At 45.6% G+C, this 16,329-nt stretch overlaps 1 protein-coding gene across 4 annotated transcripts in view; it reads right to left on the reverse strand.

The window, feature by feature from the left end:
• The window catches only part of LOC121538179 (intermediate filament family orphan 2-like), a 39,915-nt gene extending 24,184 nt beyond the window's left edge, over positions 1–15,731 (reverse strand). For all 4 annotated transcript variants that reach the window (XM_041845990.2, XM_041845989.2, XM_041845988.2 and 1 more), the window contains exon 1: positions 14,535–15,731. In XM_041845990.2, coding sequence (XP_041701924.1) covers positions 14,535–15,070 — 536 coding nt within the window. In that variant the 5' untranslated portion in view covers positions 15,071–15,731. The remainder of the gene's footprint in view (positions 1–14,534) is intronic.
• Between the last annotated feature and the right edge of the window lie 598 nt (positions 15,732–16,329).

The raw sequence follows: 16,329 nt of genomic DNA on the forward strand, positions 1-16,329 counted from the left end.
TGTCAAAGCCCAGACCTCAATCCAATTGAGAATCTGTGGTATGACTTAAAGATTGCTGTACACCAGCGGAACCCATCCAACTTGAAGGAGCTGGAGCAGTTTTGCCTTGAAGAATGGGCAAAAATCCCAGTGGCTAGATGTGCCAAGCTTATAGAGACATACCCCAAGAGACTTGCAGCTGTAATTGCTGCAAAAGGTGGCTCTACAAAGTATTCACTTTGGGGGTTGTAAGGCAATAAACTAGGAAAAATGCCAAGGGGGGTGAATACTTTCGCACGCCACTGTAATTTAAGAGAATACATTGATTTGTGCGCCTGTGTGTGGTAGGTAAGCGATGCATGTAAAGATAGCTGAGATATGGCTAAGATATGCTGCCACTGCCACATATGTTAACGACTCAGGAATAGCCAAGAATCGCCCCTTGATTCAGTTACATGAGTGCGTTGTTTTGGCCTAACATGCATTTCAGATTATGTCTCCCTCTCTCTTTTTCTGTCATTTACACAGTTAGACTACTCTATGGCCAAGCCATAATTCTAGATCAGTGGGCTTGTCTACTTTGTACATAGACTTGTATCAGTTGAATAACTCATTGTCCTTCTGGAGACTAGATCCGTGGAGAGATAGTTGTTTACTCTGTAAATAAATAAAAATATGCAACTGTGACTGAGATTCACCTCTGTGGTTCCCCAGGCTTGTGACCAAAATGAAAAAATCTTGAGGCTAAATTTGTACGATATTCTGTAGCTCATCCAAAAACATCAAGGCTGTTTTTAACCTGTCAACATGTATCTGCTTGCTTATACTACTTATATATGCCATTTAGCAGACACTTTTATCACTTTAAAAAAAAGCAACTTACAGTCATGCGTGCATACATTTTACGTATTCCCTAGCAGGAATCAAACCCACCCTGGCGTTGCAAGCGCCATGCTCTACTGTCTGAGCTACACATGTCCACCATGGTAATTTATTTAACAAAGGCCATTTGACTTCAATGGTACCGTTTTATATACACTATATATACAAAAGTATGTGGACACCCCTTCAAATTAGTGGATTCGGCTATTTCAGCCACACCCGTTGCTGACAGGTGTATAAAATTTCTGCCCTGCTAGAGCTGACCCGGTCAACTGTAAGTGCTGTTATTGTGAAGTGGAAACATCTAGGAGCAACAACAGCTCAGCCGCGAAGTGGTAGGCCACCCAAGCTCACAGAACGGGACCGCCGAGTGCTGAAATGCGTAGCGCGTAAAAATCGTCTGTCCTCGGTTGCAACACACCCTACCGAGTTCCAAACTGCCTCTGGAAGCAACGTCAGCACAAGAACTGTTCGTCGGGAGCTTCATGAAATGGGTTTCCATGGCCAAGCAGCCGCACACAAGCCTAAGATCACCATGCACAATGCCAAGCGTCGGCTGTAGTGATGTAAAGCCATTGGACTCTGGAGCAGTGGAAACGCGTTCTCTGGAGTGATGAATCACATTTCACCATCTGGCAGTCCGACGGACAAATCTGGGTTTGGCGGATGCCAGGAGAACGCTACCTGCCCAAATGCATAGTGCCAACTGTGGGCTCGCGAGAGGCGCAGTGGTCTAAGGCACTGCATCTCAGTGCTTGAGGCGTCACTACAGACCCCCTGGTTCGATTCCAGGCTGTATCACAACCGGCCGTGATTGGGAGTCCCATAGGGCGGCGCACAATTGACCCAGCGTCGTCCGGGTTTGGCCGGTGTAGGCCGTCATTGTAAATAAGAATTTGTTCTTAACTGACTTGCCTAGTTAAATAAAGGTAAAATACAAATAAATGGTCTGGGGCTGTTTTTCATCATTTGGGCTAGGCCCCTTAGTTCCAGTGAAGGGAAATATTAACGCTACAGCATTTAATGACATTCTAGAAGATTCTGTGCTTCTAACTTTGTGGCAACAGTTTGGGGAAGGCCCTTTCCTGTTTCAGCATAACAATGCTCCCGTGCACAAAGTGAGGTCCATTCAGAAATGGTTTGTCGAGATCGGTGTGGAAGAACTTGACTGGCCTGCACAGAGCCCTGACCTCAACCCCATCGAACACCTTTGGGATGAATTGGAACGCCGACTGTGAGCCAGGCCTAATCGCCCAACATCACTGCCCGACCTCACAAATGCTCTTGTGGCTGAATGGAAGCAAGTCCCCGCAGCAATGTTCTAACATCTAGTGGAAAGCCTGCCCAGAATAGTGGAAGCTGTTATAGCAGCAAAGGGGGAACCAACTCCATATTAATGTCCATAATTTTGGAATGAGATGTTCGACGAGCAGGTGTCCACATACTTTTGGTAATGTTGTGAACCATCTAAATAGAAAAGTGTTACTGAAAACACAAAATGAAGCAAATCGTCTTCTTTTTGATCTGCAAAGTTGCCTTTGGTGTAGGGGACTTTTTGAATGTGTGCTATCATTTGCCACTTTTGCCAGCAGATTTTGGGTGGTCAGTTAAACCGGTGTTCTGCTCCAGGCTACTGATTTTCAAAGGTATAAAAAAGACAAGAAGGCTTGAGGATCGGGAGCAATGAAAGGGAACACCATTGTCTAGTAAAAGTAGCTTCATATAACTCTGAGAGATGTTTAACTACTGCCACCCACCCACTCAGTAAGCTAGCGAGGTAATAACAGTAGTTCAAAAAGGTATGGGGGTTGAATTAAGAAGTGCACCCTCCATCTCGCTCTGCAGGATGGCCTGGGGCGGGGAGGGGAGCGGAGTGGGGTGGTTACACAGCCAGACAGCAATCCCATTAGGAGGCAGGTCCTTATGCCGGGAGCAGGGACGCAGTGCTGGCTAGACTCCCTTAACATTAACAAAACAACACATCCATCCCTAATACCACCATCCACTGGATGAGGATGGGGCATGTGCTGAGGGTTAGAATAGTGGTCACTCTTAAAGCCACAATCTGTAATATTTCAAGCCACTCTGATAATTTCAACTAACAAAATATAGGCTACGCCTTTTTGGAAGAATATCGGATGTATTTAGAGGAGGCAGTCATCAGATATAATATAATGATATGCCATTTAGCAGACGCTTTTATCCAAAGCGACTTACAGTCATGCGTGCATACATTTTTGTGTATGGGTGGTCCCGGGGATCGAACCCACTACCTTGGCGTTACAAGCGCTGTGCTCTACCAGCTGAGCTACAGAGGACCACAGATAATTTGCATGTAGTGTTATAATAACCAGGTCAGCGTTCCCTATGTGGTCCTTGATCAGGGTTGTGTTCTAGTGATGCACGGGTTGACTCATAACCCTCATTTTGATTTATTTCATTCATGCTTGTAGTCGATGACACTGAATTATGCAGAATGCAGTTACATTTAGATAAACGCTTAAAATACACAGGATACTACATTCAATTAAAAAGGTCCTAACCAATTACAGTTGAAAAGCCTATTTGGTTTTAAGAAGTCTGATGTCAGTGGCTATGGTCGAAATTTTCAGTCTATTTGTTCTTGCATTAAGGCTGGACAGTTGGCTCTGGTTGCGGAGGACTCTGCCAGCGCTGTCTCCCCTTCTCTGTGGTAGGAGATCATGTAGAGGGTGGTCAGGTTGGTGCATGAGAGTGCCCAATCTTACTGCTGCTTGCTCTCTCTGTGACTGTAGTTGTGGAAGGGTCAGTGGGATGTCTCTGTTTTTTGTTATTATCTTGCTTGCCATTTTCTGTACCCTATCCAGTGTAGCTTGCTGCTTCTTTGTGCAGCCCACCAGCAACACACTGGCGTAGGTAATTAAATATTGTGTGGATGAAGGGCTGGTGGCGGGCAGGTTGAATAAAGAGAAAACAATACCTTTAAAAAAATCGATAAATGTATCATTCTTGTGCAATTGATATCTATAGGCTACATAGAGTCCCCCCCATTATTTTAGGCTATTTAAGGGTACAACATCAAGTGTCCTAACAAAATCGTGTTTGCACTTTGAACCTGAAATTCACTGTTCACAGGTCAACAATGCCACTCCAATACCCTCTTTGTCAAATAAACCTAATTGGTAGCACTCATAATAACACTGTCATCCAAGTCAGCTCATTCTCTCAGCGCTCTTTCTTTTTAAAACACAGGCTTCTCTGTTTGTTGAAACAATGGGGCCCTGTTAAAGCTTCACAAAGTTAATGTGGTCGGGAGAGGTTGTGTTTTCTCTAGCAGGAGGTAAGCTTGGCTTCTTATATGGTGTTGAGTAAAGCTTAAACCATGTATTTAGATCGTAGGTAGGTAGTTGTAGTTAGGTATTGTAGGTAGTTTATTTAGGTAGTTATTTAGGTAGTTATTGTAGGTTTCCGTAGGTAATTATTGTAGGTAAGTATTGTTTACGGCGGAGCCCGGCGAAGCACGAGGCTAGCTAGCTAGCGGGTAGCTACTGGTAACGTTTAGCAACGGTGGAGAGTTGTTTCCAATGTTAATGTGCTAGCTAGCCAACGTTTAATTTTTGCTGCGTTATGAAAGGAACTAGACACGGACACGAATTATCTGTTTAGTGTGTTAACACACTATTGGTAGTTTGTTGTAACCAAGTATTGGTGCTAAACTGTGTGTTATTGGATGCTAGCATGCTAGTTAGCTATGGCGTCATAGTTAGGCATCGTGGGCTGTTGTGGGTAGTTACTGTAGGTTAGCATTGTTTTTCGGCGGTGCCGGGTGTAGCACGAAGCTAGCTAGCTAGCCGTTCTTCAAACAAAGTCAACACAGTGGCCATTGCTAGCTAGCCAACACGACCAGCTAACTGTACTGTAGTAGCTAAATACAATATACTTGTGCTAGCTAGCCAACGTTTAATTATTGCTGCGTTATGAAAGGAACTTGACACGGACACGAATGATCTGTTTAGTGTGTTAACACACTATTGGTAGTTTGTTGTAACCAAGTATTGGTGCTAAACTGTGTGTTATTGGATGCTAGCATGCTAGTTAGCTATGGTGTCATAGTTAGGCATCGTGGGCTGTTGTGGTTAGTTACTGTAGGTTGGCATTGTTTTCGGCGGTGCCAGGTGTAGCACGAAGCTAGCTAGCTAGCCGTTTTTCGAACAGAGTCAACACAGTAGCCATTGTGTGCTGTACTGTGGCAGCTAAATACAATATATTTGTGCTAGCTAGCCAACGTTTAATTATTGCTGCGTTATGAAAGGAACTAGACACGGACACGAATTATCTGCTTAGTGTGTTAACACACTATTGGTGGTTTGTTGTGACCAAGTGTTGGTGCTAAACTGTGTGTTATTGGATGCTAGCATGCTAGTTGGCTATGGTGTCATAGTTAGCTAGCTGAATAAAGTGGGTTGAGTCTATTCCTTTAAACATTGAACCGCTGTGGTTCACAACAATTCTGATTTCTAAAGGTGGAAGTTGGGAGAGTTTTTGTTCGGGTGGTTCAGTGAAACAATTATAGTTTCTGAGGTGGAAGTTTTGGTGAGGGAGGCCCTGCTCTCTCCTCTCCCAGATGTTTAGTTAATTTCATTCCGATCTCATCTGCATTATTGTAGCCATTTGCTACAGCCTGTCAACTATGCCTCTGCCTATCCCTGTTCTCTCCTCTCTGCACAGGCTACACAAACGCCTCACACCGCGTGGCTGCTGCCTCTCTAACCTGGTGGTCCCTGCACGCACCCCACACCTGGAGTTCCAGGTCTCAGGCAGCCTCTGGAACTGCCGTTCTGCTGCCAACAAAGCTGACTTCATCCCAGCCTATGCTAACCTCCAGTCCCTCGACTTCCTGGCGCTGACGGAAACATGGATTACCACTGAAAAAACTGCTACTCCTACTGCTCTCTCCTCGTCTGACCATGTGTTCTCGCATACCCCGAGAGCATCTGGTCAGAGGGGTGGTGGCACAGGAATCCTCATCTCTCCCAAGTGGACATTCTCAATTTTTCCCCTAACCCACCTGTCTATCTCCTCATTTGAATTCCATGCTGTCACAGTCACTAGCCCATTTAAGCTTAATATCCTTGTCATCTATCGCCCTCCAGGTCCCCTTGGAGAGTTCATCAATGAGCTTGACGCCTTGATAAGTTCCTTTCCTGAGGATGGCTCACCCCTCACAGTTTTGGGGGATTTCAACCTCCCTATGTCCACATTTGACTCATTTCTCTCTGCCTCCTTCTTTCCACTCCTCTCCTCTTTTGACCTCACCCTCTCACCGTCCCCCCCTACTCACAAGGCAGGCAATACGCTTGACCTCATCTTTACTAGATGCTGCTCTTCTACTAATCTCACTGCAACTCCCCTCCATGTCTCCGACCACTACTTTGTTTCCTTTTCTCTCTCGCTCTCCTCCTACACTACTCACTCTGCCCCTACACAGATGGTAATGCGCCGCCGCAACCTTCGCTCTCTCTCTCCCACTACTCTCTCCTCTTCCATCCTATCATCTCTTCCCTCTGCTCAATCCTTCTCCCTCCAATCTCCTGATTCTGCCTCCTCAACCCTCCTCTCCTCCCTTTCTGCATCCTTTGACTCTCTGTGTCCCCTATCCTCCCGGCCGGCTCGGTCCTCCCCTCCAGCTCCGTGGCTTGATGACTCATTGCGAGCTCACAGAACAGAGCTCCGGGCAGCGGAGCGGAAATGGAAGAAAACTAAACTCCCTGCCGACCTGGCATCTTTTCACTCCCTCCTCTCTACATTTTCTTCATCTGTTTCTGCTGCTAAGGCCACTTTCTACCACTCTAAATTCCAAGCATCTGCCTCTAACCCTAGGAAGCTCTTTGCCACATTCTCCTCCCTGCTGAATCCCCCCTCCCTTTCTGTGGATGACTTCGTCAACCACTTTGAAAAGAAGGTTGACGACATCCGATCCTCGTTTGTTAAGTCTAATGACACTGCTGGTCCTGCTCACACTGCCCTACCCTATGCTTTGACTTCTTTCTCCCTCTCTCTCCAGATAAAATCTCGCGACTTGTGACTGCAGGCCGCCCAACAACCTGCCCGCTTGACCCCATCCCCTCCTCTCTTCTCCAGACCATCTCCGGTGACCTTCTCCCCTACCTCACCTCGCTGATCAACTCATCCTTGACCGCTGGCTATGTCCCTTCCGTCTTCAAGAGAGCGAGAGTTGCACCCCTTCTCAAAAAACCAACACTTGATCCCTCTGATGTCAACAACTACAGACCAGTATCCCTTCTTTCTTTTCTTTCCAAAACTATTGAGCGTGCCGTCTTTAGCCAACTCTCTTGCTATCTCTCTCAGAATGACCTTCTTGATCCAAACCAGTCAGGTTTCAGGACTGGTCATTCAACTGAGACTGCTCTTCTCTGTGTCACGGAGGCTCTCCGCACTGCTAAAGCTAACTCTCTCTCCTCTGCTCTTGTCCTTCTAGACCTGTCTGCTGCCTTTGATACAGTGAACCATCAGATCCTCCTCTCCACCCTCTCCGAGCTGGGCATCTCCGGCGCGGCTCACTCCTGGATTGCGTCCTACCTGACAGGTCGCTCCTACCAAGTGGCGTGGCGAGAAGCTGTCTCCGCACCACGTGCTCTCACCACTGGTGTCCCCCAGGGCTCAGTTCTAGGCCCTCTCCTTTTCTCCCTATACACCAAGTCACTTGGCTCTGTCATATCCTCACGTGGCCTCTCCTATCATTGCTACGCTGACGATACACAACTAATCTTCTCCTTTCCCCCTTCTGATAACCAGGTGGCGAATCGCATCTCTGCATGTCTGGCAGACATATCAGTATGGATGACGGATCACCACCTCAAGCTGAACCCTGGCAAGACGGAGCTGCTCTTCCTCCCGGGGAAGGACTGCCCGTTCCATGATCTCGCCATCACGGTTGACAACTCCGTTGTGTCCTCCTCCCAGAGTGCGAAGAGCCTTGGCGTGACCCTGGACAACACCCTGTCGTTCTCCGCTAACATCAAGGCGGTGACCCGCTTCTGCAGGTTCATGCTCTACAACATTCGGAGAGTACGACCCTGCCTTACACAGAAAGCGGCACAGGTCCTAATCCAGGCACTTGTCATCTCCCGTCTGGATTACTGCAACTCGCTGTTGGCTGGCCTCCCTGCCTGTGCCATTAAACCCCTACAACTCATCCAGAATGCCGCAGCCCGTCTGGTGTTCAACCTTCCCAAGTTCTCTCACGTCACCCCCCTCCTCCGCACACTCCACTGGCTTCCAGTTGAAGCTCGCATCCGTTACAAGACCATGGTGCTTGCCTATGGAGCAGTGAGGGGAACGGCACCTCTGTACCTTCGGGCTCTGATCAGTCCCTACACCCAAACGAGGGCATTGCGTTCATCCACCTCTGGCCTGCTGGCTCCCTTCCTCTGCGGAAGCATAGTTCCCGCTCAGCCCAGTCAAAACTGTTCGCTGCTCTGGCACCCCAATGGTGGAACAAGCTCCCTCACGACGCCAGGACAGCGGAGTCACTCACCACCTTCCGGAGACATTTGAAACCCCACCTCTTTAAGGAATACCTGGGATAGGATAAAGTAATCCTTCTACCCCCCCCCAAAATTGTAAAGTGGTTATCCCACTGGCTATAGGGTGAATGCACCAATTTGTGAGTCGCTCTGGATGAGAGCATCTGCTAAATGACGTAAATGTGCCCTTGAGCAAGGCACTTAACCCTAATTGCTCCTGTAAGTCGCTCTGGATAAGAGCGTCTGCTAAATGACTAAAATGTAAATGTAAAATGAACACACCACAACTCTGAAGTACATATGGCTCCAAACCTTCCAACAAACAATCAAATACAAACGAAGCCCAAATATAGGCCATTTAGCAGACATTTTTATCCAAAGCACCTTACAGTAGTGTGTGCATACATTTTTGTATTGTTGAGTCCAATGGGAATTGAAACCGCAAACCTGGCATTGCAAACACCACGCTCTACCAACTGAGCCACACCGTCATGTTCAGTTTGGCACGTCATACGCCAATGGTTTGTTAGCCCATACATTTACATCAGAAACTACATTGATGAATGCCCATGCATTGCATAACAGCTAGTATTCCACAATCCAGGTTTATAAATAGGACCTGTATACTGGTTATTCCTATAGACAGGCGCTTTGAGAGAAATCGACCATGAACAACCATTAGGACTGAATCATCAGAGGCACAGTGAGGGAAAAGAAGAGACCCCTCTTTCATAATATCTGATTAATACACCTCAGTGTGAATATGTGTGTGTGGCCTTAATGCTTTTACATGGAATCATGTAGTAACCAAAAAAGTGTTAAACAAATCAAAATAGATTTTATATTTGAGATTCTTCAAATAGCCACCCTTTGCCTTGATGACAGCTTTGCACACTCTTGTCATTCTCTCAACCAGCTTCACGAGGTAGACCCCTGGAATGCATTTCAATTAACAGGTGTGCCTTGTTAAAATTTAATTTGTGGAATTTATTTCCTTCTTAATGCGTTTGAGCCAATCAGTTGTGTTGTGACAAGGTAGTGTCACGATCGTCGACAGATGCGGACCAAGGCGCAGCGTGATAAGCGTACATTCTTTAATTAGTACACACACAAACAAAAACAATAAACCAAACGATACGTGAAGTCCTATACACAAAAACCTTAACGGAACAAGATCCCACAAAACTAACATGCCAAAAGGCTGCCTAAGTATGGTCCCCAATCAGAGACAACGAGCTACAGCTGCCTCTGATTGGGAACCACCCTGGCCAACATAGATCAAAACGAACTAGAACCAAAAACATAGAAAACAAAACATAGAAAATCCACACCCTGGCTCAACATTTAAGAGTCCCCAGAGCCAGGGCGTGACAATCCGCTCCACCGGTGTCCAGTCCAGCTCCGGCCAGCGGGACCAGATCAGGGGCGCTACGGGGGGGTGGAGAGAGAGTGGTGGTCACGCCCGGAGCCGGATCCGCCTCCAGGGCGTGACAGTCCCCCCGGACTGCGACCGCGCCAACCAAACACAAGAGGGTAGGGGCCGGGTGGGCATTCCGCCTCGGAGGCGGATCCGGCTCCGGGCGTGACCACCACTCTCTCTCCACCCCCCCGTAGCGCCCCTGATCTGGTCCCGCTGGCCGGAGCTGGACTGGACACCGGTGGAGCGGATTGCTCTGGCTCCGGAGTGGAGCAGCTGCCCGGTGCCGTACCAGGCACCGGTGGAACAGGCACGGGCCGTGCCGGACTGACGACGCGCACCACTGGCTTGGTGCGGGGAGCAGGAACGGGCCGGACCGGGCTGACGACGCGCACCACTGGCTTGGTGCGGGGAGCAGGAACGGGCCGGACCGGGCTGACGACGCGCACCACTGGCTTGGTGCGAGGGACAGGAACAGGCCGGACCGGGCTGGCGACGCGCACCACAGGCTTGGTGCGGGGGACAGGAACAGGCCGGACCGGGCTGGCGACGCGCACCACTGGCTTGGTGCGAGGGACAGGAACAGGCCGGGCTGGACTGTGGAGACGGACTGGAGGTCTGGAGCGGAGAGCTGACACAACCCGTCCTGGCTGAATGCCTATTTCCACACACTCTGTGTGAGGCATCAGCACAGGACGTACAGGGCTGTGCACTCGTACTGGCACTACCGCCGTGTCTTTGTGAGACGCGGAGTAGGTGAACGGATGATCTCCGCATGTGTATTTCCCACCGTAAAGCATGGAGGAGGAGGTGTGATGGTGTGGGGGTGCTTTGCTGGTGCCACTGTCTGTGATTTATTTAGAATTCAAGGCACATTTAACCAGCATGGCTACCATAGCATTCTGCAGCGATACGCCATCCCATCTGGTTTGGGCTTAGTGGGACTATAATTTGTTTTTCAACAGGACAATGACCCAACACACCTCCAGGCTGTGTAAGGGCTATTTGACCAAGAAGGAGAGTGATGGAGTGCTGCATCAGATGACCTGGTCTCCACAATCCCCCGACCTCAACTCAATTGAGATGGTTTGGGATGAATCGGACGGCAGAGTGAAGGAAAAGCAGCCAACAAGTGCTAAGCATATGTGGGAACTCATTCAAGACTGTTGGAAAAGCATTCCAGGTGAAGCTGGTTGAGAGAATGCCAAGAATGTGCAAAGCTGTCATCAAGGCAAAGGGTGGCTATTTGAAGAATCTCAAATATAAAATATATTTTGATTTGTTTAACACTTTTCTGGTTACTACATGATTCCATATGTGTTATTTCATAGTTTTGATGTCTTCACTATTATTCTACAATGTAGAAAATAGTAAAAATAAAGAAAAACCCTTGAATGAGTAGGTGTGTCCAAACTTTTGTCTGGTACTGTACATAGTTCCTCCCACTCAGTAAGAACATACTTTCATGACAGCCTGGAATTGCGATTTTGTGAGAAATCATTGTTATTCACTCCCGAGAGAGCGAGAGAGAGAGATAGAGAGAGAGAGAGAGAGAGAGACATCAAAAGGAACATAAAATTCGAAATACCAATTAGGATCTGGCTAAAAATACTTGAATCAGTTATAGAACCCATTGCCCTTTATGGTTGTGAGGTCTGGGGTCCGCTCACCAACCAAGAATTCCCAAAATGGGACAAATACCAAATTGAGACTCTGCATGAAGAATTCTGCAAAAATATCCTCAGTGTACAACGAAAAACACCAATTAATGCATGCAGAGCAGAATTAGGCTGATACCCGCTAATTATCAAAATCCAGAAAAGAGCCATTAAATTCTATAACCACTTAAAAGGAAGCGATTCCCAAACCTTCCATAACAAATCCATCACCTATGGGCGGCAGGTAGCTTAGTGGTTAAGAGCGTTGTGCCAGTAACCGAAAGGTCGCTGGTTCTAATCCCCAAGTCGACTAGGTGAAAAAATCTGTCGATGTGCCCTTGAGCAAGGCACTTAACCCTAATTGCTCCTGTAAGTCGCTCTGGATAAGAGCGTCTGCTAAATGACTAAAATGTAAATGTACAGAGAGATGAACTTGGAGACGAGTCCCATAAGCAAGCTGGTCCTGGGGCTCTGTTCACAAACACAAACAGACCCCACAGAGCCCCAGGACAGCAAAACAATTAGACCCAACCAAATCATGAAAAAAAAGAGAATTACTTGACACATTGGAAAGAATTAACAAAAAAACTGAGCAAACTAGAATGCTATTTGGTCCTAAACAGAGAGTACACAGTGGCAGAGTGACTGACCCAAACTTAAGGAAAGCATTGAACATGTACAGACTCAGTGAGCATAGCCTTGCTATTGAGAAAGGGAGGCAGACCTGGCTCTCAAGAGAAGACTGGCTATGTGCAGACTGCCCACAAAATGAGGTGGAAACTGAGCTGCACTTCCTAACCTCCTGCCAAATGTATGACCATATTAGAGACACATATTTCCCTCAGATTACACAGACCCACAAATAATTCAAAAACAAACCCAATTTTGATAAACTCCCATATCTATTGGTTGAAATACCAGTGTGCCATCACAGCAGCAAGATTTGTGACCTGTTGCCACAAGAAAAGGGCAACCAGTGAAGAACAAACACCATTGTAAATACAACCCCATATTTATGTTTATTTATTTTTCCATTTGTACTTTAACTATTTGCACATTGTTACAACACTGTATATATACATAATATGACATTTGAAATGTCTTTATTCTTTTGGAACTTCTGAGTGTAATGTTTACTGTTAATATTTATTTCACTTTTGTTTACTATCTACTTCACTTACTTTGGCAATGTTAACATACGTTTCCCATGCCAATAAAGCCCATACATTAAATTGAGAGAGAGAGAGAGCGAGAGAGCGAGAGAGAGAGAGAGAGAGAGAGAGAGAGAGAGAGAGAGAGAGAGAGAGAGAGTGAGTATGTGTGTGGGTGAGTGAGTGTTTGGGATGACGAGTGTCTGATGGCATGCTGCGATTTCATTCCCAGTCCAGACAGGAACAAATGGGTAACATCCTCAAGGCAAAGTCACAAACTGCCTCCTACTGCTAAAGAAACATTCCTCAACTTTTTAAGCTTAAAAATAGCATGACTCACATCCTCTGATTCTAAGATACTTCTCACAATGAGGACGGGATTCCTCAGAGATGAGAATGTTTGCGATTTCATTTCCTTAACTGTGAAAACTGATGAGGCACACTATAGTTTCTCTAGAACAGGGTATATTTGGGTACTGTAGAGGTAACCCCCCCACACACACACACACACACACACACAAACACACACACACACACACTTTCTTACCTAATGATAATATTTTTCAGTCTTTCTTTATGACAAACTTTTTGTACTCTTACTGATGTTTTTTTTTTTTTAAACCAATATACAAAATATGGCATGGGTAGAAGATACAGACTCAACCTTTGGAGGCACTAGTAAGTACGGTTCAAAACAGACATTTAGACTTGTGTAATAACATTGTAATTACACTAGTTAAAGCATTGTGTTAGCATCAGTGGTGTAAAGTACTTAAGTAAAACTACTTTAAAGTACTACTTAAGTAGTTTTTTGGGGTATCTGTACTTTACTTTACTATTTATATTTTTGCCAACTTTTACTTCACTACATTCCTAAAGAAAATAATGTACTTTTTACTCCATACATTTTTCCCTGACACCCAAAAGTACTCATTACATTTTGACAGGAAAATGGTCCAATTCACACACTTATCAAGAGAACATCCCTAGTCATCCCTACTGCCTCTGATCTGGCGGACTCACTAAACACAAATGCTTTGTTTGTAAATTATGTCTGAGTGTTGGAGCGTGCCCCTGGCTATCTGTCAATAAAAATAAATACAAAATAGTGCCGTCTGGTTTGCTTAATATAAGGAATTTGAAATGGTTTATACTTTTACTTTTGATACTTAAGTACATTTAAAACCAAATACTTTTAGACTTTTACTCAAGTAGTATTTAACTGGGTGACTTTCACTTTAGTCATTTTCTATTAAGGTATCTTTACTTTTACTCATGTATGACAATTTAGTACTTTTTCCACCACTGGTTAAAATGTCCCATAGTAATTGTGTAATTGCATAGTAGTGGGGTAAACAATAGGAATGCTATGATATGGTGCACATAGTGAATTCAGGGTTTAGGGATTGTGGTCTAACTGCCAGACCAACACCGTAGCCTTTACACCAAGGGGCTCAAACCTCTTAACGAAGTTATAGGTGTTATAAGGTAACTTACCTGTCTAACTTCTGAGAGCACATCCTGTGCTTCACTATTACAAAACCCTTTCGCCCATAACAATGAGGCACGCTTACATTGGCCTCCCGACATTGCCATCCCACTTCTGACACAAATGTAGCATATCAGGGGCTAGCCCAACCAGAACTTGAACCTGGGACCGTCAGCCAAAGACCTAAGGCATTACACCAAGGGACTCAAACCTCTGAACCTAAGGTCTATTTCTATGTAAATGTAATGTAAACAACACATTGTCAACAACTTGTAACCAAGTTCAACAAGTTTCTCAACAAACTGTCAAATAGTCTATGTAAAAACAACATATGTCAAACACATGGACAATGTCTTGATTGATTGTATCTTTGCAGCAGCTTGATTGACAACTTAACAATTTAAAGTGCTAATTGAAAGTGATATCACTTACTTTTTTCTGTACTCGTCTCTATCTCTTTTGAATTTAGCCAACACATTGTAAAGGGCTCGCAGTTCAGGGGTGACGGTGTCGACTTGAACTCCAACACCATCCGGCTGCATCCATGACACCCCGGGGCTGTGGAGAGTCTCGAGTCGGTCCCCAAACCTCCTTGTGTGGGTAAAGCTCCATATCGTACCGGGTACCCGTGGCCGGGACAGAGCCAGAGAAAGGTCCAAATAGCCCGTTTGGGTTGCTCGGCTAATGTAGGCTCTGTAGCGGGATTGCTCTAGTGCTTGCTGTAGTTGATTTTCTAACAACTTGTTTCTACGCTCCAATTCATGAACTTTAGCTAGGAAACATCGAAATCGCAGGTTAAGGATTTTCATGGCATGAATGTTGGAACCAAAATCGTTCCGTAGGGCACTAGACACCCTAGCACCAGAGGCTGGCGCTCCAACTGGGAACGCAGCGGCACCCGAAGATGGCGAAGCCTCAGCAAAGACCATCGAATTCATCCTTTTGTTTGAGTTAAATGGGCAATACATTCAATTGAAAATGTTCCCGGTATTTTGAGGGGTCAACTTCAACTAGCGTACTGCTGGATTTTTCACCCCCGCCCTACCGTAAAAATAGGCCAATCCTCCAAGATGAGGTCCGCGATGATGTGATTCTTTCAAATGTTCTTATGCGGCTACAAATGTTGCTGTGAACGCGGTGTCACTGTGTCATCTTAGACAATGTAGGAACGTAGACACAACACAAAAATAAACGCCATATATCACCTTCTTCATAATGCTGTTGACGGTGAATGTATCTCTATGCAAAACGGTTTACTAGGCTATTATGATAGCCCTAGGCTATGTAGCCTGCGCTCTTCTCTGTCAATTTCTGCTGCTATTTTAACGAATTTTTTCAAAGTAATTTGCCTTCATTCCTTTATTCTGTGCCACCCATGCTTTTTAGATAAGAGTCGCCTCAGCAGTGAGCCAGATACCGCCGAAGTGCCTGAAATCAAGGATCTGTCTACTGTCCCATAGCTGTGTTCCCGTTACTGGTATCATGTTACAGCCAAACGAAAACACCCTCTTTGCCGCTACGCCCCGCACTCTCTCCTACAATCTCCCCTGATACATCCTGGATTGCTGATGTATTGGTAAGTGAGAGGCTCTGAAGCCACCGGTCGGCCATATTGTCACTCCCCAGAAAGTGCAGTCCTCCATAAGAATGAATGGAATTCTACAGTATTTCAATAGAGTACCACAGTATGAGTCATAATACACATAAAACCTAGCAGTCAAACACGGAAATGGTTCCAATCGTTTTTCCACTGTTCATTTTTCCCATAGGGGATTTTAGAACCTCTTCAAATAAGGTCTGTGTTTCATGTAGGCTTACCCTGGCATGATGTTTTGATAACTGTGTAAATCTCTCTTGGACAAGTTCACTTTTATCAATATATTAGCCTGTATTTACCCCCGAAATGAAATGCTAATTAGCCGCTAATGTGGCTATCATACAGAACTACAGTATATCCTGTCGCAAGCTTTGACATCATCACTCAAGGCAGTGTTGCAGGGTAGGAAAACCTCCACATTTCTCCATGCAAACTCTCATCGACAAGTAGCAAGTAACCTAGCAAGTAGAATAACTAGTAGATATTATAGCCTTTTTGTAGTTTCTCGTTTAAATAATTGATATCGCGTATTTCTCGTGTGTATTGTTGTTTAGCATTTTTCAAATTACCAACGTAGCATTTTTTTATTACTATAATTGTTTTGAATGACCCTGGTGTTTGTAGCTAACT

This window comes from Coregonus clupeaformis, chromosome 24 (assembly GCF_020615455.1).
Source record: "Coregonus clupeaformis isolate EN_2021a chromosome 24, ASM2061545v1, whole genome shotgun sequence".
In the NCBI taxonomy this organism is placed as follows: Eukaryota; Metazoa; Chordata; class Actinopteri; order Salmoniformes; family Salmonidae; genus Coregonus; species Coregonus clupeaformis.